The sequence below is a fragment of the Paramormyrops kingsleyae genome, chromosome 25 (assembly GCF_048594095.1).
Source record: "Paramormyrops kingsleyae isolate MSU_618 chromosome 25, PKINGS_0.4, whole genome shotgun sequence".
Classification (NCBI taxonomy): Eukaryota; Metazoa; Chordata; class Actinopteri; order Osteoglossiformes; family Mormyridae; genus Paramormyrops; species Paramormyrops kingsleyae.
In genome coordinates, this window is record NC_132821.1 from 21332952 (window position 1) to 21356812 (window position 23861).

At 41.6% G+C, this 23861-nt stretch overlaps 3 protein-coding genes across 4 annotated transcripts; 2 read left to right on the plus strand and 1 right to left on the minus strand.

The window, feature by feature from the left end:
• Positions 1 to 2484: 2484 nt before the first annotated feature.
• Positions 2485 to 10405, plus strand: LOC111836795 (prostaglandin reductase 1). 2 transcript variants are annotated; one of them, XM_023798365.2, is made up of 10 exons: positions 2485 to 2619; positions 3194 to 3315; positions 4553 to 4598; positions 5950 to 6009; positions 6172 to 6339; positions 6548 to 6665; positions 6801 to 6956; positions 7385 to 7490; positions 8207 to 8325; positions 9757 to 10405. In XM_023798365.2, the coding sequence occupies exons 2-10, from the start codon at positions 3210 to 3212 to the stop codon at positions 9865 to 9867; spliced, it is 990 nt and encodes a 329-aa protein (XP_023654133.2). In that variant the 5' UTR covers positions 2485 to 2619; positions 3194 to 3209; the 3' UTR covers positions 9868 to 10405. The 2 variants fall into 2 exon arrangements, with proteins under 2 accessions (XP_023654133.2, XP_023654134.2); XM_023798366.2 differs by lacking the exon at positions 2485 to 2619 and adding an exon at positions 2953 to 3100.
• A 3384-nt stretch (positions 10406 to 13789) lies between these two features.
• On the plus strand, positions 13790 to 17381 carry LOC111836778 (thioredoxin). The gene is made up of 5 exons (XM_023798336.2): positions 13790 to 13946; positions 15523 to 15627; positions 15774 to 15833; positions 16828 to 16893; positions 17216 to 17381. Exons 1-5 carry the CDS (start codon positions 13923 to 13925, stop codon positions 17276 to 17278), a joined length of 318 nt encoding a protein of 105 aa, XP_023654104.2. The 5' UTR covers positions 13790 to 13922; the 3' UTR covers positions 17279 to 17381.
• A 3935-nt stretch (positions 17382 to 21316) lies between these two features.
• On the minus strand, positions 21317 to 23088 carry LOC111836793 (permeability factor 2-like). The gene is made up of 4 exons (XM_023798362.2): positions 22930 to 23088; positions 22549 to 22681; positions 22346 to 22432; positions 21317 to 22026 (listed from the first exon to the last, which is right to left on the minus strand). The coding sequence occupies exons 1-4, from the start codon at positions 22991 to 22993 to the stop codon at positions 22014 to 22016; spliced, it is 297 nt and encodes a 98-aa protein (XP_023654130.1). The 5' UTR covers positions 22994 to 23088; the 3' UTR covers positions 21317 to 22013.
• Between the last annotated feature and the right edge of the window lie 773 nt (positions 23089 to 23861).

Genomic DNA, 23861 nt, shown 5'->3' on the forward strand with positions numbered 1-23861 from the left:
TTCCATACAGTAGATGTGGGCAGCGTGAAATAGGATGTTCTGGCTTGCCTCACCAGTTATCAAGAGGAACAAGACGTATGAGCTGTGTTACACTTGGGGAATGTTCAGACCTTTCTGGAAGCCAGCATGTTCTCTGCGTTGAGTTGTGCATTTCAAAGTTGCGTGGTCTGTACACACTGTTGACGGTACTGCTTACATATTCAGTACTCGGCCATTTCGGAGAAGCCATTTCACAGAATGTGGTGGAGTCGTGTCTAATTTTGCATTCGCACTGGTGCCGCTCACACTTACACATTTCCTTCCATCTGCAGACTACAGGCCAGAATGAAGTGAAAACTCACTCCTTTCTATCTCACATTATGGATATTAGATTCCTTTATTGTCATTGTACAGAGTACAATGAATTTTTTTGCACCACTCCAAACAGTGCATTCACATAACAACTGATTGTAAATGTAAACTGAGATTTTGGACATAAGACATTACACAGGACTTAATAACACCATAAACCCTGTATGGGCATGAAATACTGCAAACAGATAAGCTATTGCACTGAGGATGCTACCCGATATTGATATTGCCCAAACATTGTGGTATTGTATCACGTAAATGCAATCACCAGTGCAATTAATATAGATAAGGTACAGCTGGATGTGAATATATACAGTGTTGTTTGAAAGTGACTGTCGTGACAAACACCCCAGGACTCACTGGCACAGTCCAGTATCTATTTTTCATAGAGACACAGGACTCGGTATATCAAAATTATCAAAATGTGTGAGCTAACATGCTTTGACTCTTTTAGCCTTCATAAAAATGCCCATCAGCCAAAGATGTTCCTTAGGTTTGCATACTGTGATATAAGGCTTTATAAGAGCATGCAAGCAGCTCTGCACATTTCAAAGCATTTAACATGCAATATTAGTCTTGAGCTGATGATGCGTTCCTGACTAAACAATATGATGTCAGGCTTATATCTCTACCACTCTATGATGTCATTTGACATATGGACTATGACAGAACGTAGGCCTATGTCAGTGCAGAATGGGCCACTGCATAGTAAACTGCATTGTGAACGAGGCATCTTTCTCCCTACAGCACCAAAATAACCATTGAATCCTGAAAGCAGCACTCATCTGAAATTAGTTAAATCTCAGGTTAGTGTTAGAACCGCTGGGAAGCTGGTTTAATATTGGACTTTCATGACACATTTGTATGGAAACATTGTGAAAATGTACGTCATTAATGTCCACAAATATGGGGAAAATAAAATGGCGTAAGAAGTGATTTATTAAAGATTTTTATTAAAGAATTTGCATAGATCGTATTGTCTGCCAAGGGCCACATTGGTGTCAGAAGTGGGATGCCAAAAGTGGCCCTACTGGTGCTACTGGAGTGGGCTCTCAACGACATCATCTGGCAAGGCCACTGTGAAGCAGCGGTTGGGGAATGACGGTGGCAACAAGACCACAAGCGCCATGGCAAGAGGCTGGTTTGCTGGTGCTGCTGGGGGAGGGGAGATGGGACGCCGGGTACGCCTTTGCCCAGAAACCCACACCTGAGCCATCAGGAGACGAGCTGAGAGTGGTGCGGTGAGCCAGGTGCCGCCCCCTCCCTCAGAAGCGGTCCTGTGCAGTGTGCCTTCAAGCCTTTGGGTCTTGTTCCAAATTTGAGGTGGGGACTGGGTGTGCTGGTCTCTGGGACGGTTGACCTCTGAGTGGGGCGCAGTATAGTGGAAACCATTTGCATTTCCCAGCATGCTCACGAGCCTTTTAAATGATGCCTGTGTGTTATTGTATAGTTGTATGTATGTTGTATAGTATAGTTGTATGTAATTAGCATGCATCGTAATGTCTGGTGTGGTGATAAATGTTATGTATTGCATATAGTGTGTGCGTGCGCCCACCACGGACTTTTATTAATAGCTAGCTGTCTGTTAGGTCCTTCAATGGCTATTAATAAACGCGCATTCTGGCTTCAAGTAAATCGCCTCATCCCAATATAATTAATGCACACTTTGACGAAGTTTCTTATTGGTTTATGTCAAAGCCACTCCACGCTTTAATGACTTCGGTGAAAAATTAAATGAACGCATAATTAAAGCGTGTATGTAACTGTGGAAGATTATAAGCACAAAAATTGGCAATTCAATATCAGATTAAATATTGAAATGAGAAATGCATGCTCTGATTGAATATTGAATTGCCAATTGCAAAATGAATAGTCATTTGAATTTTTGTGTTTATAATCTTCCGTACTAAGTATCTTATTACTGACCTTTTACATCAAGTACATTCTTACCACGTTGACGCGGTATAAAAATGCACACGGGTGTTTTAAACGGGCATTTTTGCCGTCCATTGAACATAAACTATATCGTGTGGAAACCTATTCTTTCTCACGGTTTGTGCCCCGATGGCTTTCCATACAGCGCAGCGAGTAGATATGCGATCTCGGCCAGACCAACCGGAACCCCGGCCCGCACGGCAGGTGGGGGCGGTACCGGGCGGCGCGTATTGTGCGGGGTCGGAGTTCCTGTTACTCGGTGTCTGTGCTGCGCACGTTAGGCGAGCTTAGTGTCCTTGTGCTGACCTGTATTTTCTGGACAAAATCAGTAAGGTAACGTGAATTGTTGCGGTAACATATTTGGAAATTACACTGCATGAAACGTGGTCTTAATAATAATAATGCATTTTACCCTCACCCCGCATGCTTTTAATATGGCGTTTTACACACCCAATGCACTTGAATGCATGTGAAACTTTAAGTAGTATGCTGCTTGCAAGGTGCCTGCAGACGTTGCTTAATCTAAATTTCGGGAACAAACAAAGGCAGCTCCCAGCGTGCAGGTTTGTAAGAAGACAAATTTGTCTGCGGTTGACGAAAAAGCGGATGTATGCCGTATGTATCTGTGCGTCTGCAGTGACATTAACGCGTCTGTATGAAGTTCACGATAAGCAATTCCGCCCGATTGCGTAAACTGCAGGTAGCAAAAAAGGCAGAAATAGAGAAGTAGGAGCAGAAATGCACTGCAGGACGTCCCGACTGCATCGTCCAGCTTTGCTCGGGTTATCTGCTCGTTGCATCAGGCAGCTGTCAGGTGTAAACCGGCTGTATTGGACTCGAAATGCATTTTATAACTTGAACGTATGAACGTGCCAGTGTTAAATGACACTTCATCATTGTTTAATAGACTGAAACGAAGAACCATGGTACAAGCTAAGGCGTGGATCCTTCGCCATCAGTTTGTGGGCTTCCCCAAAGCTAGCGACTTCGAGATGAAGCTGGAGGAGCTCCCAGACCCAAAAGACGGAGGTAAAGGAGAATTGCAAACTTTCTAAGAGCTACCCTACCCACGAGTACGGCGATCACAGAAAAATTCGCTTTACGTAGGGTAGTGCTTCTCCATCCAATGCATGGAGACCCGGACATGGTCCACATTTGTGCTGCCAGCTTTCAGGGAGTGGGTTTTTATAGACGGACACGGTATGGTCTTGGGGTAGCATCAAAACCAAAAGCTGTAATAGTTATGGTATGTACACCAGTTGAAACCTGTCAATATGAGAGTTAGGGAATCACATACTGATATACTTTGGCTCCTTATTTTACAGTTAAAGTTACTAATTTTCTGATGTGCATAGACTAATACCTGTACAGTTAACATTTTGAATTCCACAATAATCCCGCTTTAATGTGTTATATATCTATATATAAATAAATTAGGCTGCAACTTTCTTTCATCTGAACTATTGTGAAAATATACATTATTGATTTAAATGAAGGGTACCTAATGTAAAATGTCTGATAGAAGCATTATTACATGCAGTATATGCAGATTGCTGGGGGGGTTATGGGGGGTTCTGGGAGGACCAAGTCAGATTGTTTCTGTAGCACATTTTCAAACAGAAGTGGTAGACAAAAGTGCTTGACACAGAATCAGTAACACATACAACAATGTTACTGATGTGTATAAAAAAAGTAAAAAAAATAGAAGAAAAAAAAATAAAAGAAACTTTCAAATCACACAAACACAAATACACACGACTTTTAAAACCTCTAAAAGCCTCAGCAAATAGGTGAGTTTTTAATCTAGATTTAAAACGTTTTATGGGAGGGTGCTGCCTGGATATGTGGCGCCAGGCTGTTTCGTGATCTCGACCCTCCTGTTTTCGCTGCAAACGACATCTTGTGACCAAAAGCAGAAGCTCTTGTTACAATAATCTAGACGCCATGAAAGAAAGGCATGGATTATGGTCTCGAAATCTTTAAAGGTAAACACAGGCTTACTCTTAAGACTCTAAGATGGTAAAAGGAGAACTTGGTCACAGCATTTATCTGATTATCAAACTTGAGATTAGGGTCGAATATAATGCCAAGATTCTTCATGTACGGTTTAGCATATCCAGAGAGTGGCTCAAGTGCACCACTTAGTCTTAACACCCTCTGGAGGTAAAGAATGTATTGGGGTGACGATTTGGGTACGATGGCCCTTGGATAGTACCAACAAGCTTGTCAGTGGCATGTCACATGGAACGAAATGTTGTTCTTCCAGAAATGATCCTGGAAGCATTATACCTGAGCGTGGACCCTTACATGAGGTATGTATGTGAACAGTGTGTCTTATAGGTAAAAATACAAACAAATTACATACCTTTGTTACCTTCGTTTCATTACACCGTAGAGCAGTGTTTCCCAATCTGGTCCTCGGCACCCAAAAACAGTCCACTGTCTGGAAGGGAGAGAGCGAAAACCCGGACCGAGTTTGGGAAACACTGCCCCTAGAGAACGGCACAAAGTTTAATCCTTCTCTGTATTACTAATTGAGTTAATGAAATGGTGCCATTCTGGGCATGTATGCTAAAGTGTTATTTTTGCTATATATGATAGGCAGCAAATACGGATGGATCTCTGAGATGCCAGATAACAGAATGGCACCAGTCAGGGGCAAAGGAACCGGGGGGGTGTAGGACATGTATCCACCAATATTTAATTTGGCTTTGTCTCCCCCTAAATATAGGCCTTTACAGGCCTGGGTGAGATACTGATAAAATATTGTATCACGATCATGAACATTCATATTGCTATCAATTTGAATATTGTGATATAGTCTAAACACTTTAATTGCATAATTTACAGTTATAATTCTCATTATACCGATCATTTGCTCCATGACTATTAGTAAAACAACTTGGTCATCATAATCAAAAAAACTCAAAACCGCCTGTCATATTTTACTGTTTTCTACATCTGAATTTTAGAATATTGTGATATATATGAATATCCTGAAAATCTCTGAAAATATTGTGATTACAGAGAAGAGTCAGAGAAAAAAATCTGACAAAAACATAGTTTTAAAAATAAAAAAACATAGAATAAAAAAGTTTATTTTGTATGATTTATTTATTAAAATTAGATTTCAGTCCATAGTTTTAGTTGAAAATATTGTGGTATAATGTTTAAGGCATTTTCCCCAGCACCAGTCAAATCCATTCCCTGGAACCGTGAGGCAGTCAGAGAATAAAACCTATCAAGTAAATGTATTGTCAGTGTTTTCTTATCTTACACCCTATGACAAAAAAAGTTTATTTTCATATATTTCACGTATTTTCACCTTTTGCCATGTTCTGAATCTGTATAGGATTATTTTACCTTCCCAGCCCAAAGCTTTTACATTAAACTTAAGGTGTCCCTCGAATATCAAACTTGCCACTACGCCTTTGCCACCAGTAGGGGGCCACCATGTGTTTGTGTGCTTGTGTTTCGGTATGGAGTCCTGGTTTGCAGACATGCACAGACACGTACACATTATCATGGCGACTTTTTGTCCTCGTTACCTGCTTTTATTAGTACGCTGCAGTCAAGCTCTCCTGTTTGCTTCGGTCTGTGTTAGGATCACAGGTTGCTTGTAATCTTCACGCCTGTTGTAGCTAGATTTGTGCTTATCCACAGGGCTTACAGCAGAGCGAGGATGAAGGAGGGTGATGTGATGATTGGAAGACAAGTAGCAAAGTAAGGAATACCAGCAAAATGCCTTCCCATGCGGCAGCGCCCTGTGCTTTCCGCGTCCTTGACTGAAGCATGGTTACTAACTAAATGCACAGTAAATGCTCCAAGCGTCTGCTTCCATGCAGAGTGTTTTATTAGTTGACCTTGTGACATTTCACCCCACAGGGTCATCGTCAGCAAGAACCCCGCTTTCCCTGTAGGATCCTACGTGGTAGCAAATTGCGGCTGGCGGTCGTTTGTGCTCTCGGATGGGACGGAACTTACACCCATTGTGTCAGACTGGCCAAAAGACATCCCCTTGTCCTTCGCCCTGGGGGCCATTGGCATGCCTGGGTAAGGCCTCTCCTACCCCTCACGTTTCATGGCGCGTGACTCTTTTGGAGGTCTTGGGTTCAAAAGGGAGATACCAGTGTGTTACATTATCTTGGTTTGGTCTCTCCTGGGAGCCTTGGTCTGTATCTTGAAGTACTGCAGTTTTTGGCAGGGCTGGCAAGGTAGAGGAGGAGTGCCAGAAGTGTTGAATGATTGATTGTCCCCGCAGGCTGACGGCCCTCTATGGACTGGAGGAGATATGCCAGCTGAAGGCAGGAGAGACACTCTTGGTCAATGCTGCTGCTGGGGCTGTTGGCTCTGTGGTTGGCCAAATTGGCAAGATCAAAGTAGGAGCTCTGTGACGCTCTCTACCATGCTCTCATGAATCTGAAACACATCCCTGCTCGTATTAGCTGTGAAACATTTAGATTGAATTAAGCTTGTTCAAAATATGAAGGTGACAGCCCTTCTGCCATCCACAGGGCTGCAGGGTCGTGGGCTGTGCTGGTTCAGACGCTAAGGTGGCATACCTGAAAGAGCTTGGGTTTGACCAGGCCTTCAACTACAAGACTGTTGGTTCACTGGAGGAAGCTCTGAGGGAGGCATCAGCCGAAGGATACGACTGCTACTTTGAGAATGTGAGTGACAAGGCCTAGAATGCTACACTGAGAATGTGAGTGACGAGGCCTAGCGCCCTGCACTGAGAATGCGAGTGACGAGGCCTAGCGCGCTGCACTGAGAATGCGAGTGACGAGGCCTAGCGCGCTGCACTGAGAATGCGAGTGACGAGGCCTAGCGCGCTGCACTGAGAATGTGAGTGACGAGGCCTAGCGCGCTGCACTGAGAATGCGAGTGACGAGGCCTAGCGCGCTGCACTGAGAATGTGAGTGACGAGGCCTAGCGCGCTGCACTGAGAATGCGAGTGACGAGGCCTAGCGCGCTGCACTGAGAATGTAGACATTACTTAAACAAACTCCTTACTTTCAATACAGGCATTATTTTGTGGGGGAGTATGTGATATGAGAGGGATAATTTGCTGAAGTTGACAAATGTATGTGCTCCTCAGGTAGGAGGGGAATTCTCGAGTGCTGTAATGCCCCAAATGAAGCCCTTTGGCAGAATTGCTGTGTGTGGCAGTATCTCCTTGTACAATGACACAGTACCCCAGACTGGTATGTAAGTTAGTAAGTGAACTATTATGAGTTCCTCTTGGGATTGACTCAAGATTTTTATTTAAACAAAAACTGCTCATTTAAATATGATTCTTTGTTTTGCTATAAACAGGTTATTGTGACAAATAATTACCAACTTGGGTAACTCATTGGACTAAACTTATTTAAGCCAACCCCACACCTGATATAAATGGGAAATGGCTTGCTTTGGAAAAATATACAGTTTGATCTGACTAGGTTTTAGAAATAACATGAGGCAACTTAAGAGGACCCCAACTGCAGGTGCTTGTATTGCAGGTATATCAGTTAGTAAATTTTCAGTCTGAGGAGAAATGTTTTAAAAATAACATGCAAAACAATCTGCATTGGACCAGTAGTTGCTAGTCGCAAATACACTTGACAGGATAGTTTCTCAACAAATACAGGCCAACAATTTCTACAACTGATCCTCTGTGATCCAGACTTAAAAACTATACGTTGTAAGCTGGAGTACCAAACCTGGACCTCCTTATTGTGTACTTGACTGCTATTTTGTTTGCTGTTTTCATTGTCTTACTCCTGTATATTGCTATGGTATAATGGTACATTTTACAACAAACATGTACCTTTTAAAATGACCTTTTGTTGATGTTTTACAGCTAATGAATAACCTATGTTTCTCTACAAAAAAAGATACTCTATAGACTAACTCTACGTAAATGTATCTGTTGTCCTAGGGCCATACATTCATGCCCACATGATCTTCAAACAGCTGAAGATGGAAGGATTTCTTTGCCACAGATGGTCTTATAAGAATGAGGAATCCTTACGCAGGCTGTTGGCCTGGGTGACAGAGGCAAGCAAAATACAGTTCGCACACAGCACATTGTGCAGATGGACCACCAGCATCAGCGCTATTCCCATCACCAGCATTTCCCACTGCAGCAGCAGAATCATTCCCATCACCAGAATTTCCCGCATCAGAAGCATTCACATCGCCAGCATTTACCGCATCAGCAGTATTCACATTACCAGCATTCCCCACTGCAGCAGCAGCGGCATTCACATCACCAGCATTCCCCACTGCAGCAGCATTCACATCACCAGCATTCCCCACTGCAGCAGCAGCAGCTTTCACATCACCAGCATTTTCCACTAAAGCAGCAGCAGCTTTCACATCACCAGCATTCCCCACTGCAGCAGCAGCAGCATTCACATCACCAGCATTCCCCACTACAGCAGCAGCAGCATTCACATCACCAGCATTTTCCACTACAGCAGCAGCAGCTTTCACATCACCAGCATTCCCCACTGCAGCAGCAGCAGCATTCACATCACCAGCATTCCCCACTACAGCAGCAGCAGCATTCACATCACCAGCATTCCCCACTACAGCAGCAGCAGCATTCACATCACCAGCATTTTCCACTACAGCAGCAGCAGCATTCACATCGCCAGGATTTCCCACTGCAGCATCAACACCATTCCCATCGCTAGCATTTCCCACTGCAGCATCAGCACCATTCCTATCGCCAGCATTTCCCACTGCAGCATCAGCACCATTCCTATCGCCAGCATTTCCCACTGCAGCATCAGCACCATTCCCATCGCCAGCATTCCCCACTGCAGCAGCAGCAGCATTCACATCACCAGCATTCCCCACTGCAGCATCAGCAGCATTCACATCACCAGCATTCCCCACTGCAGCAGCAGCAGCTTTCACATCGGCAGCATTCCCCACTGCAGCAGCAGCATTCACATCACCAGCATTTCCCACTGCAGCATCAGCATTCACATCAACAGCATTTCCCACTGCAACAGCAGCAGCATTCACATCACCAGCATTTCCCACTGCAGCATCAGCATTCACATCAACAGCATTTCCCACTGCAACAGCAGCAGTATTCACATCACCAGCATTTCCCATTGCTGTATCAGTAGCATTCCTGTCAGCAGCATTTCCCACAGCAGCAGCATTACCATCCATCCATCCATCCATTTTCCACGGCTGCATCAGCAGCTGCTCCTCGCCATCCAATGCACAGGTTGCTCTTTATCACCACTTTGGATAAAAGCTTTAGTTAATCAAAAATTCATATAGGATAGCATCCTTGTGCACAGCAACACCAGCATCTGCAATTCAATAGAGAAAGCTTTAATAACTTTAAAATATGACACTGAAGCTAACAGGAATCGCTTCAGTTGCATTTTGGTTTTTGGTGCAGTTTGCTGGAATGTGGTGCAGCTCTGTGTGCTGTCTTTGCTAACCTGGATGGTGTCCTGACAGGGGAAGCTACGATGCCAGGAGCATATCACCCAGGGGTTTGAGAACATGCCAGCAGCCTTCATGGGGATGCTGCAAGGTGACAACATTGGGAAGGCCGTTGTTCAGGTGTAAAAGTGATACAAAATGCCTATGTACACTCTGGGATTTTCTATTCATTCATATATTCAGGGCAAACGACACTGTATAGCAGTGTTTGCCGGCCCAGTCCTCAGGGACTCTGACAGTCCAAATTTTTGCTCCCTACCAGCTCCCTGGGGTTGCGGAACACTGCTTTACAGCTCTATGGGCAGCGGTGGCTTGATGGTTAAGGACGTGCACTTGTGATTGAAAGATTGCAGGTTCAAATCCCCGACCAGCAAGGCACCACTGAGGTACCCTGAGCAAGGTACCGCCCCCAAGCACTGCTCCCCGGGCGCTGAATTAGCTGCCCCCTGCTATGTCACATTGTCACATATGGGTTAAATTCAGAGAAAATATTTCGTTGTTGTGCACTGTGTGCTGTGGTGTGTCAGCAATGACAATTAATCACTAAATTGTAATTCTAATTAAGCATATGTTCTGTCCCGAGTGTGAGAAGGATTTTTGTATCTGAAATCTAGAATATTTCAGCTGAATAAAATCCTCTGTTGGGGTTGCCTTCGTACTGGCAGTAGCTTTGGTTGTGTGGTTCTTGTTTAAATGTAGCCCAGATTTTTTGAGCAATTTAAACGAACTGGTGACTACCTGAAAAACCAAAAACCATAACAAATTATGACTGACAGCTAATTCACACATGACTCTGGAAGAGGGAGAAAATGGGACAAAGGCCAGTTGCATTTTAAGGGAAAACGGGGAAAAAGTTTTGTAGGTTTTAAGGTAATTTTAATACATTAATGATGGTTGAACGAGTTATCCAACTACTTTCGGTACACAACAGAAACGTTTTAAGAGCTTTCTCAACTAACAGCATCCCTCCCGCTGGTGATCCCCCCCCGACTGTCTTTGTTGCCCGTTCCATTGAAATTGGCACTGCTGGATACTTTTTTATTTTTTATTTTGTGCTTTCAAATTTAATTGCCACATGTTGCCACTATGAATCTTTTATGCAATGTAATATAACACAATTTAAGAATAAGTGAACAACAAATAAGTAATAAACAGAATACAGTGCATGTAAGAATGTGCAAATATTAAGTGCAGAGGTAGGATATTAAGTGTGAGCAATACTACGCTGTTGGTGGACAGGTGCCAATCACCAGCTGTTTAGTGACCTGATGATGTGGGCGAGAAAACTGTCACTGGAACTGGTGGTGCAGATACTGATGCACCAACATTCCAGAGGGCGGCAGGAGCTGGGTGGATGGCGTTCCTGAAGATTGACTCAGCCGTCTTCTGGCAGCAACAGAGATCGATCTTATTGTGAGGAAGATGCCAGTGATTATCAGAAGGGTGAACAGGCTTGCCTAGATTGCAGCCTTGAGGCCCAGAGTGATCAGGGAGCCCCAATTGGCCATATATTTTTTCCCCCAATTATTATTTTTTTAATGATCCTTTACATGCCATTTATTGGTTGGTGAATTAAACCTGAAAGGGGTGACCAGTTCTAAATGCATCTCCTTTTTGGCAGTCTCTTTATACCATTTGGTATGCACATGCATAGTCTGGTTCCTATGCAAATTGGATTTTCTGAGCCTGATCAATGACTTTTATGCCAGGAAAACACAAAGGAAAACATTCAAATAGGAGGAACCTGTTTTATATTCTTTTGGAATTTGCCCCTCTCTAAAGTTGTATGTAGTCTATGCTATCAATGATAAATGTCTCGTTAGTGCACATTGTGGATACAGTTGACACACACTGGATCAGAGTAATGTTTTTAGGTTACCACTGAGATGTGTTTATTCAATGAGACCTCTTTCTGGTTGTGGCTTATGACTGATATGAAAGTATAAGTGTCGCAGTTTGTTGTTGTTCTGATGTGATTGCTCTTATTTGAAAGTGTCACACACTCTTTGACTTTGTAGAAAATTTTTATAGTTTCTAATATTTAATAGTTTTATAGTTAAATGTTGTATCGTTTTGGAGAGTGGGGGCAGAAGAGGGGCCTACGGAAAGTGTAGCCTAGGGGCTCTGGAACTTGTAAATCTGCCCCTGACCATCAGAGCTGTTCATACAGTCCTTTGCAGCAGCTTGATGTCCTAAGCAGGCAGGTAGGTTACCCAACACCATGATTCATCCAGGCAGGATGCTCACAGTGGTACAGCAGAAGTTCCATTGGTGTTATCTGGTTAGCTTTTCTGAGGTTCTAATGGTGTTTCATTCCTATCTTTGGCATAGCAGCAATCCAATGATAAACGCTTCTTTTAAACAGGAGTGGACGAAGTACACAGTTCCATTACTTGAATCAAAATATAGATACTCCTGGTCAAATATTACTCCAATAAAAGTGAAAGTTTTTCAGTCAATTTTAAAGTACTGGAGTATTTGATTTTAAAAACACTGGACATTAAAAAGAAAACATACTTTTTAATACTTAACATATTGCTGTATTGTTGCCACAATGCATTTACAATGCCTAATGATGGAAACACCCTACTGAGTGCATTGACTTGCTTGTAGAACCTGTAGAATAAAAAGCTTGTCCAATGTGATACAATGACAGTAGAAACACAATTGAATTGACATAAGGAAAACTATTGTTGTTTTAATGTGTTTCTTTTTTTAAATTTATCACCCTTCCTACCCCATTCCCACAAAACTTTACTGTGACTGGTGTTTCTCCTGTGACCAGCACAATATGGCCTATCGCATTTTAGAAAAAGAAAATTTGTATACTAACTTAACAGTGGTGGTTTAATGGTTAGGGACGCACACTTGTAATTGAAAGATTGTAGGTTCGAATCTCTGACCAGCAAGGCACCACTGATGTACCCTGCATGAGCGAGGTACCACCCCGAAGCTCTGCTCCCCGGGCGCTAAATTAGCTGCCCCCTGCTATGTCACATACGGGTTAAATGCAGAGAACACATTTCGTTGCATTAATGAGTTAATTAAAATATTGCTGCCTTCAATTCCTAATCGGAAGATCCGACCAGAGAGTTCGGAAATTGTAATTAAGTTAGAGCAAAATGGAACTGATATAAGCTGCTTTTTATTTTGCTTTATTTTTCGTTCATCACTAACCATTACTTCCAGTTAACCCTTGCTGAAATATTAGGTAGCTAACCAGGTACATATCAAATACTGAGACAAAAAGCTATCAATATTTTTTGACGGTACGCCACGCTATAACAAACTCCTCAACATTTAGACCAATTCAGAATTTTGTAATGACACGCTTCATAAAATGTACTACTTCCAAAATAATTTGCCTTTCACAGCGGCGCTATCCCTCCGCCATGATTGCTGTAATGACACGCCCCCAACTCGGGAACTCGGGGCTTAAAGAAAATCTTTCTTAGTGGCGTTCATCTCTTATTTACGATTTTTCTTGCACGACTTTAAGGCAGGTATGATTCAAAGTAATGAGTAACAGGAGCTTTTATAAAAATGCAGGGGAGCTAACAGTACAATAGTTGTCTTTCAAATGTAATGGAGTAAAAGGCATGTTTCCAAAAATATATATAATGAACATGGTTACTTTTTTAATCTAAATTTAGTGATCTTTTACAAATAGAATCTCAAGTAAAGCATTCCGAGTGACGAAAATGTGCGCGCCCTTCCCATTGGCTGCCTCGCGACAGGTCGTCATGGCGGCGTTTTGTCAAGTCATGGTGACTCCCGTTACCATACATTCCGTATTTCAATTAGAAAGGCATCCCTCACATTTTATGAAGTTATGCATATGGACCTCTATGGAGATGATACATGATATAATCTTATTGTGGTAATCTAACAGAAAGATTTCTAAAGTTGCACGTTTATTTGGCTTCGGCTGAAATGTTTATGTGTGAGCAGCTGCACAATAGTATAATGTCCGTCTGGGTGCCCAGTGGCACATACAGTAAAGTCTTTCAGTAATTGAATAAAGGCCGGCTGGCTGCGGTGCTGCCCTGGTAACCCAAACTCGTGTGTGAGGGGGCAGGGCTTCCCGTTCGTGTATAAAATGAGTCGCCAGGGTGGAGGGGATGTAGTGCAGCTGTTGAAGACACACACGTAAGTGACGAGACGTATTTAAGAAAAGGAAGATGGTCCGTGAGATTAAAGATCAGGTAGGTGTCCGCTTTGCGCCTCCTGCACTATCGCGCACATCCTTTAGTAGACTATATACTCTAACTTTACGGCGCACGCTTTGGGTGATGCGGGCCGACGGAGATGCCGCGCGCACCCTTTCCGGAGTGATTGACTTCCACTAGTTATTCGGAGGTACACGTACTTACAACTTCGTTTTATTCTATTATAATTAACGTTTAATTTATCTACACACTCCGGTGGGGCGGGACCGAAGATAAACATGCGTGAGGATGTTAATGTGTACGGGCCACGCTCATAGCGCAGAAGGGGAAACCTCCAGCATTACAGGGTGCGGAACATAATAATGTTTACTGATTCACGTGCCTTTGCTGGTGCATTTTAATTTTACGTCTAAGATTTTTTTGATGTGCTATTAGTGTGACACTTTGATATGGATGACGTTTGATCCGGTGCTGGGGATAAGGCATAACCAAGGGTGAAAGGTGTGACTATCGGTCGACATCCCTGCCTATAGGCATTCTTAGCCTCACGCTATTCCGCTTTTTCTGTATTCCCGTCCGTGTACGCATCGTGCGTAACGTGCTTGCGGCAGGATGGCCCGTACTTTTAGGATTTACCCGGAAACAAGTGATTTTTTTTTTCTGATTGGCTGGTAGGTGGCTATTAACTCTGTCTAACTCGCAGTATTGCCAACTTAGCGACTTTGTCTATATATTTAGCGAGTTTTGAGACCCCTCCAGCGACTCGTTTTTAAAAAAGCGATTAGCGACTTTTTCTGGTGTTATTGGAGACTCTGACGTGAAAGCACGTATCATTCTTACTCTTCTCCCCGAGCTGAAGGTGCGACCGTGGGATACTCTCCCGTCCCAAAGCGCTCACAGGCGGACAGTCCTCGCGCAGCAGCCCCGCCCAGCTGCAGTCAGAACAGGAGATGTGCATCATTTTCTCACATTGCCATTGACGGTTTTTTTCAATTCTCCTTTTTTGGTCCGTTTAGATTGTTAATATAGGTTATATACAAAAAATTTTATGGTTAAACTGTTCAATTGTTTACTGTGACTTGTACACTTAAGCAAACTTAAAAAACTTCGCCAGAATGACTCTTTGGGGTCACTTTTGCCGGTGATGTATATAAAAAATCGACAGAAGAAAGTTCATTTGTAGTTCTAAACGTATCTATAGAGAAACAGTTTTTGTCTCTCCCACGACATTATTCCTCTCTCCTACAGCGTCCATTACAATTACATGCATATTATGCAAATAAGGCGATGGCGTCTTTAGCGACTTTTGGGACGGCCAATAGCGACTTTCCTTGCTGAGGAGTTGGCAACAGTGCTAACTCGATCGGGACAGTTATGAACTCGGCGGAAAACTCCACTCCGTATGACTGCACATCGTCCATTAATTCTATGTAACGGGACCTCTTGGTGGGCGTTATCCCTTATTTCACAGCGTGAGAAATCCGAGGTGCGGCGTGTGAATGTGTGTACTGGTTGAAATGCGTGTATCTCAGGGTCAATACGTGAGACTTGAGTGCCCTGGGCATAATCGAAGTGCACTGAGTCTCTTCTCTTTCCCTTGTGCGGATCTTAGGCTGACTTTGACAAGACGCTCAAGGATGCCGGGCAGAAACTGGTGGTGATAGACTTCACTGCCACATGGTGTGGCCCCTGCAAGGCAATCGCACCCATCTTCCAGGTGTGTATGTGCTGGCCTGTTTGTGATAGGGATGTCTGACAGGAGCTCCCCCGGCTGACAGATCTGATCATTTGGCTTGTGTGAGCTTGCTAATTAATTGAGGCATGCATATGATGTCCACGTTAAAACAAATTGTTCCCTTTCAGAAACTCTCTGATGATTACCAGAATGTGGTCTTTCTGAAGGTCGACGTGGATGAGGCACAGGTATGAAGCAGGACTGCACTGCATACAGGTTCTTCTGCATATTTCTCATGATGGGTGTGGCCCTGGAGCAGTGCTGATATTCATTCTTATTCCACTTATGTTCTGTGATCTGACTTGAGATATGCGCTACAAATGGCAGACATTGACAAGAGATCTGCTGTGGGGGTTAGGATTGTGTATAATCATTCAGAATACCAAAGTCATATTTGCTGTTGCCAGCAGACCTTATATGATGGTTCTAAACACTCAAGGTTTTAATTTCTACTACAGCTGGATTACCTGGAGATGGGGCCTATACCATGAATCAGCATTTCTTGCTTAGCCGTAAAATTCAATTCAATTTTATTTGTATATTGCATATTCACAACATTACATTGTCTCAAAGCACTTTACATTATCCCTGCCCAAAGCCCCCAGTGAGCAAGCCAGAGGCGACAGTGGCAAGGAAATACTCCCTAGAAGAAAGAAACCTTGGGAGGAACCAGACTGAAAGGGGGAGCCCATCCTGCAGGGGCCGGCAGAGGAAGCCAAATGAACAAAATAGCAAAGTCCCGATTCACACTGTCCATTTTATTTTATAACTTTTGGATTTAAAGTAGTCTGTGCTAAATGTTAGTGAACGAAGATAAAGACCATTTTAATGGGGGTACCTTAAATCCAACAAGCTTTCCAACTCTGCAAGAAGTCCTGTTTCTTGGTACAGGTCCCTGGTGTTGGTACCCAGTTCAGGTAGAAGGTGTGTTTCAGTCTCCTGCACCCACAGGTGTAGCTTCAGTACACTCAGGTTTTCATGTATGACCTCCGCTTTGCAGGTTTATCTACAAAACTTTTGCAAAATCTTGAATAATCAATGAATATAGTGCAATACTTTCCATTTTCTTTCAAAACCTCAGATATGGAAAACTGTTCTGTTTTCACTTTAGCTCATGTTTCTAAGAGCTGCAGACTTCTGTAGGTGTTTACAGCTGGTTTGCCCCTCATGTTCTCCCTTCAGGATGTGGCCAGCTCCTGCGGAGTAAGCTGCATGCCGACATTCCAGTTCTATAAAAACGGAGTGAAGGTGAGCGCAGATGTCGCACTTGTCCCTGTAGCAGTCGGCAGCAAATACTCTTTATCATACGGAGTTATTTTTCTCATTTCCCAATATCTAGTCTGGTTCCCATTAGGTTAATCCAGGCAGTAATTGTTTCTCACCCCTTTGTGTTGAAAAACGGTTTCTTTACTGAAAATGTGACCTTTGACCAGTTATTTTAGTTAAAGTACGATCTCATTGGGTGCTTGGACTTGTCTTGCACACAGTTGGTAAACTTATATTGGTACTTTTAATTGTGTTATTGTAAATACAGGTAATGTTTTTACACCTTTTTCTTATCCTCTTGTAGATAGGTGAATTTTCGGGGGCTGACAAAAATAAGCTGGAGGAGATGGTGAAGAAACATATGTGAAGAGCCTTCGTGATGGTCATGACGCAGCCCTCTTTTCTGCACCAAATTCATTTGCCTTCAGAACTATTTGGTCTAAGATGAGAATAAACTTTTTTTTAACAGAGTGTAGACTCAGTCCCTTCTGTCACACAAAAGTAACGTCAGTCAGTCGCTGTTGTAGATTTTTGGTGCCCCTGTATTAGGGTGGTCCAAAATTAACAACTTCACACAGCTTTCCCTCCACAACCCTAATTTTATTCTTCCCCTTATTACAAATGTGTCTGCCAAATTTTATTATGATTGGTCATTATTTAGAGGTCGCTCAAGCTGGTAGTAATGCAACACTGCAACAGCTATATTGTATTGTGTAATTGTATGCAATAAAACAAGGAAAACATGCAGTAAACAGAATTAGAATTTCCATGAGTGAAAAAGAACAGAAGAAACATGTCAAATTAGCTGATACTATCTTGGATTCAGGTTGTCTGGACTCTTACTGTTATATATTGTCCCATAACGTTCTAATGTTCTTTATCATCAGTGTCGCACTGTTGCTGTCCCGACTCCGTTTTCAGAAGGGTAGACTTGGCGCAGGTTGGATATTTCTTTCTGTGTCTTTCAACCAAACTTAGGAGATACTGCTTCTCCTCCTCGTTCTTGGTCAGGGATGAATTGTATTGCTGCATCAATGCAATGGCTCTCTCTGCACAATCATTCACGACCTTCATTTTTGACGCTGCTGTTCGAAGTTCCTGGTACAAAGGGTCGTCATTCCATTCTCTTGGGTCCTTAGCCAAGAAATTTTGTGCCTTCATCTTCCCATTTAATGACGGTACTTGCAATTAAAGAGAGAATTTTTTCATTTGATTTTACCCTGGAATTTTGGCAAATTGTCTTAATCTGAGTCCACAACAAACTTGTGGGACCTTGAGCGACCTCTAAATGTAGTTCAATTTGCTCCATATTTACATCATATCTTTACTACATCTGATAGAACATATTTAAACTTGTGGAGGTGGGTTTTAATGAAATTCAAAATTTTCCATAGTGCCGTGGACCACCCTACCCTGTATAGTAGGAGGGCTAATTAAAACAAATCCTGAGAAATAATGTAGCATTTCAGTGCTCAGGAGTGTTGCAAGCTTTGTATGTCCAAGGCTTTTAGACTGTAAATGTAAAAATTATTTTCTTTTCTTTCTTAATAATCAAATATCACGACCATTAGTAACCTCGTGAATAACGAGAGAAATTAACCTATAAAAAGAAGCACACGAGTCTCTTTAACTCCTTAATAAAAGTGAAGATGATATAAAACGAAAGTGGCACTCGCTGGATTTGCATAAAACTAACGAATACAAAAAACTCAAGTTGTACAAAGGTATACGACCAAAGACAATATACAAATCGCCAAGTTCGTAAGGCAAAACCAAAAGTCAAAACCAAGTTGTTCAAAATAATCACCAAAAACTCCCCTGTTTTCTACTTCAGGGTTTTCCTTCACACGGAGAAACACCCAATAATTTACGTGGGAGGGGCGGGACTTCCGTCAGCTGGGCAAATCAAGATCCATCAGGCCATTAAGCATTAAAATAAGCTACTTCGTTACTCAGAGTGTATGTTTCCGGCAGTTCCAGGAAGTGCTTGGCAGGCAATTTGAATGCATTAAATAGAGAGTTTTTATGTAGTTACGTCAATATGTTGTTTCGGTCTGTGTTAGTCACGTGTCTGAGTGTATCGCGGATGTAAACACATTTGGTTAACAAACTTAATATTTCATATTATGTTTTTTTTTCCTCCACAAAAATGTAATTCAGACCTACTGTCTGAATTAATCTAATCAGTAATAAGCAATTTTCATTACAAAAACACACTAGTCATTTAAGAAATGAAAACAGTCAAGAACACCACAAAAATGCCATTGGACATAACTTTATTGGTCATATTTAAAATAAAAGTGGCAAGCAGAATACAGGCTCGGTATACAATAAGTTTATACAGATCCTTCCAGACATCATGTGAAACGTTAGAAACCGTACTTGCAAATGTTTCTAAACTTAAACTATAGGTGGGCATTGGTTTGTCAGGGCACAGCACACAGTGACAGCCTTATCCAGCATTGTGGCTTATAATCCATGCATGCGAATATACACATACATGCACTGATAAACGTGTCTTTACAGTTTTCCTGTTTACTTCTTTCTTTAAAAAGCATTCACTCTGTAACACTAATTTAACACGAATATATTAATATATATTGGCGATTTGTATACTGTCTTTGGTCGTATACCTTTGTACAACTTTTTGTGTGCGTACATGAGAAAACCTGCTGGTAAACATTCTGAAGAGTTGTAGGATTTTAAATTTATTAAATTATTTTGTTTCTGACTGGCCCAACAGCTATGCCACCCATCGGGAATTCTCGCAAGTCTCCCAATTGATCACTCCTGGCTCAAGTCTGCCGATTGGCCACTTCGGGCCTGTATCTCATTGTAACTAAAGATTACAATCTAATCTTTATGAGGACTTGCTTGCCAAGATTTATCAAGTAGGTTCCTAATTAGACGTATTTCATCCTCTGCAGATATATGATGTATTATGAGTCTGTCATGTGCAGTGGCTCTGTGCCCTTCTGGGAACCTGGTCTAAAGAGAAACAGGTGATAAATCAGAAGGTTTCTATCTACGGTTGATAAGGTTCAGAAGGGTAGAGGGTGGCTTTTGACCAGTGATGACTGGTGGCTAATAATTTTACTATATTATAATAATGAATAGAGAATGAATTTCTAGGTGACTTTAAATGATTAAGGCATGTAATCAGATTAGAAAAGTAGCCTACTTCAACAGTCAGCAACTGATCCTGTTATTGAACTGTGAACAAATACAGCGAGATTTGTGTGTCTTGATCTTTGCTGCCACACTGTGGGACATATATGCAACTACAATTTGTTCGCTCCATGGTGGAGATAAAAACCTGAGGGAGTTGGCTGGCTGGAATCACCACATAATAGTGTTCTCCAAAAGTGAAGAAGCTGGCATCATGGTGTCGGGAAAATCGCCTACAGCTCAACGTCAGCAAGACCAAGGAGCTGGTGGTGGATTTTAGCAGGAGACAGCAGTGACACCAAAAGCCCCTCATCATCGACGGGACTCCAGTGGAGAGGGTGAGGACCTTCATGTATCTGGGTGTCCACATCGCAAAGGACCTGACATGGACTAAACACATTCAAGCTCAGTCCAAAAGGACAAAGCAGCGCCTGTACCACCTCAGACAGCTGAGGAAGCTTGGGGTCTCTCCAATGATCCTAAGGACTTTCTAATCCAGCGCTGTGAAAAGCATCCTCATGCAGATCATTACATCATGGTTGGGGAGCAGCTGTGTGTAAAGCCCTGCAGAGGGTGATTCACGCAGCAGAACACTGCTGTAGGTCAGCCCTGCCATCTCTGAAGGACATTTACAACAAGAGATGCAGGAGATCTATAAAGATCATCCACAGACGATAAGACTCCTTAACCAGGACATGCCACCCCATGTCATCTTTCATACACTCACTCAAGGACTGATCACTCAACACTGTCACTGCTGCTGCTGTTGTTGGGACTTGTCTTTTTGCACAATCGTCACTCGCACTTTTTGGTCAAAATTTACACATTCATATGTTGTAAATTGTAAAACTGTAAACCTAGGAATACCAATGCTTTTTTAATTCTAACTATAACTTTATTCTTATTAATTTTTCTTGCTAAAGAAAAACTTACTTTAGTTATTCTAAGTTTAAAATACTTATAAAACTTACCTACTTACCTTACTTAACATTTAACTTTTTGCACAGTCTGAAAAAGGTCAGTTCAGGATGTATTTCATTGTGTGTTGTATGTGTATGACTATGCATGTGACGAATAAAGAATCTTGAATCTTGAAAATGTTAAGGATATGTATTATGATTACAGTAGCATGATAACAATGATTCAGCGTATTGAAGTTGATGCCGATAGTTGATGTACAGGCCATGCAAAATTATTGTGGTGGCAGGTTTTATACATATCCACAGATGCTAGCCTCGAGATTAGACTGGTGACTAATTTTATTTATTTTACAATTATTTGTAGGAACAATTTCAAAGTCGATACTTAAAAAACAGTACAAAGCCCTCATTAATTTAATTTATATTAATAAGCATAGGAAAAAAACATTCTAAGAAATGAAATTCAGCACAATCTTCTGAATACAAAATGAAACTCAACAACTGGGATGTCAATTTGACACAGAACACCCTGGCAGATATAAAAATATTTGAATTGTACACTTTTTAAAATCTGTCAGTTTGGCACATTACCACATAACACCCTGAAATATAAATATGTCAATTTGACAAAACAACTTGACAGATATTTATCTGTCATTCTGATATATAATACATATATACGACCAGGCCCTATAATGTTCCTCTAACCTGCTAAGTGTTACATTCCTTTTAAATTTTGTGCTTTTATGCTCAAAATCGGGTTAGCTGATCATAGCCAAAAGTCATTATGACCTTAACAGATCATCTACAGACCTAATGTATAAGAACTAACATTATTAATTCAATAATACATTTCTAGCACTTTCCACCGATACAATGCCAGGAAGAAGATGGGATGAACTACATGAAATGTCAATACATCAAAGCAAGTAATGTTTTTTGATGGTAAATGTTTTCCCATGTTCAACATTAGTCAGGAAATTGTTTTCTTCTCGTTCAGAATTCTTCTACACATCAGGGTTTTTTGCTGCAGAAATAAAGCAATCATTGTGTTTGGCACGAAGATCTTTTACTTTTATTAACATACTTTATAGAAACAGTTGTACAAATGAAATATTGTATTTAATCATCTTCCATAAATGTTTATTGAGGACAGATTATTTTTTTTCTTTACTCAACTAATTCATCATCTTACAAAACAGAAAATAAATATCTCTCTAGTATTTGCATTAGCTGATTGTACTGGTGCAGTGAGCTAATGTTTGTAACGCAAAGTACATGGGAATTGTTATAGAAATTTGTCTAGATGCAGTCAAACCCTTGTGTAAATTATAATAGAAACTTACTTTGCCAGGATCCTCTCAATGGTCTTTTTGACCCAGGGAGCGTTGGGGTCCAGGCAGATCTCCTGCCCAGTCTCTTTCAGGGTTGCACTGTAGCAGAATCAAAGAAAGTTTGACTGGGTTACAAAAAGGAAGTGATAGACAGAGAGTGAGGTCACTCCTGACCCACCATACCACCCAAAAGACATTTTCTTGGAGGAACTTACATGATCTCAGTGTCCTTGCAGTGCTGGCTGGGAGGGAAGATCTCCACGCTTTCGATGAGCCTGCCGATGCGCTGGCTCTCAGTCTGGATGCAGCGGCACCGCAGCTCCATTCCCAGACCTCTCATGCTCATTCCTGCACAGGGTTAGAGATCAGAGTCACACACAAACCACTGCAGTCTTTTTACTTAACATGGCATTTTGGGAATGAATCTGAACTACTAAACGCTATATACAGTGTTATTAACTTTACAGTCTCTTCTTGCCGTACTTACGAAAATGGTTTCAGTATAACCTACTGTCTGAATTAATCTAATCTATTTAATATCTGAAGACATTCTGCACTGCTGATAGAAAGGGAGCTTAAGCCAGTGAGCATCTTACCCTCCGTAATGGTCAGCGCAGTCAGGAGGACAGTGAAGACAGCAACCACCAGTCTGCAGTTCATGGTGCCTTTCTGTGTTTATGGGAGCGAGTGTCTGCTGAGGCTGTAGGAGTCAGGTCTGGATCTGCCACTGGAATGTGTTGCTTGAGCTGCAGTCTGTGTCACCTTTTAAAGCCTGAATTTTTCGACGTCAGTCATCCTGTGATTGCGCAACTGAGGAATTTCTCAACGTTCAACTTCAAAGCCAGTATAAGCAGGAAATATTGTTTGTAAATCCTTTAAGCCCACCCTTCAACATCTGTTTCTGTTTATACAGTATATATGTATATGAAATTATTATGAAAACAGTTTAATTCTGGTATTTCTATAAAACACAATGCCTTCAGTACCTTGTGCTCTATGCTGCCTGAGATGGGTTACAGCTAGTTGTGATTTTATTGTGGATGGATTGATGGATGGATGGATGACTTTGCTAATGTTTTAATAGAGGGTATTTTGGATGAGTGCTGTAGCCTTCATAAGATCCATGTTGCTAGAATGACTGGTCTGTAAGGGCTGTACTACATCAAGTCTCTCTGATCTAATTTTTCTTTTATCTATATTATCTATTACTGTTTAAGGCTACATATCATTAAGACAGACCTATTAAGTTTTATACCATTAAAACAGACCTATTGCGGCTATATTCCATTACACCAGACCTATTAATGGTATGCAGTGCCACCAGAAAGTATTCATACTCCTTCACTTTTTCCACATTTTGTTACAGTACAGACTTATTCTAAAATAGATTTTAGTATAGTTTTCTTTTATAAAATCTACAGAAAATGGTTCATAATGGCAAAGTGAAAATGTGTTTTGACATGTTATAACAGTTTTTTTTAAATGTAAACATTTAAACGTAATAGGTACATAAGTATTGCTATGACCC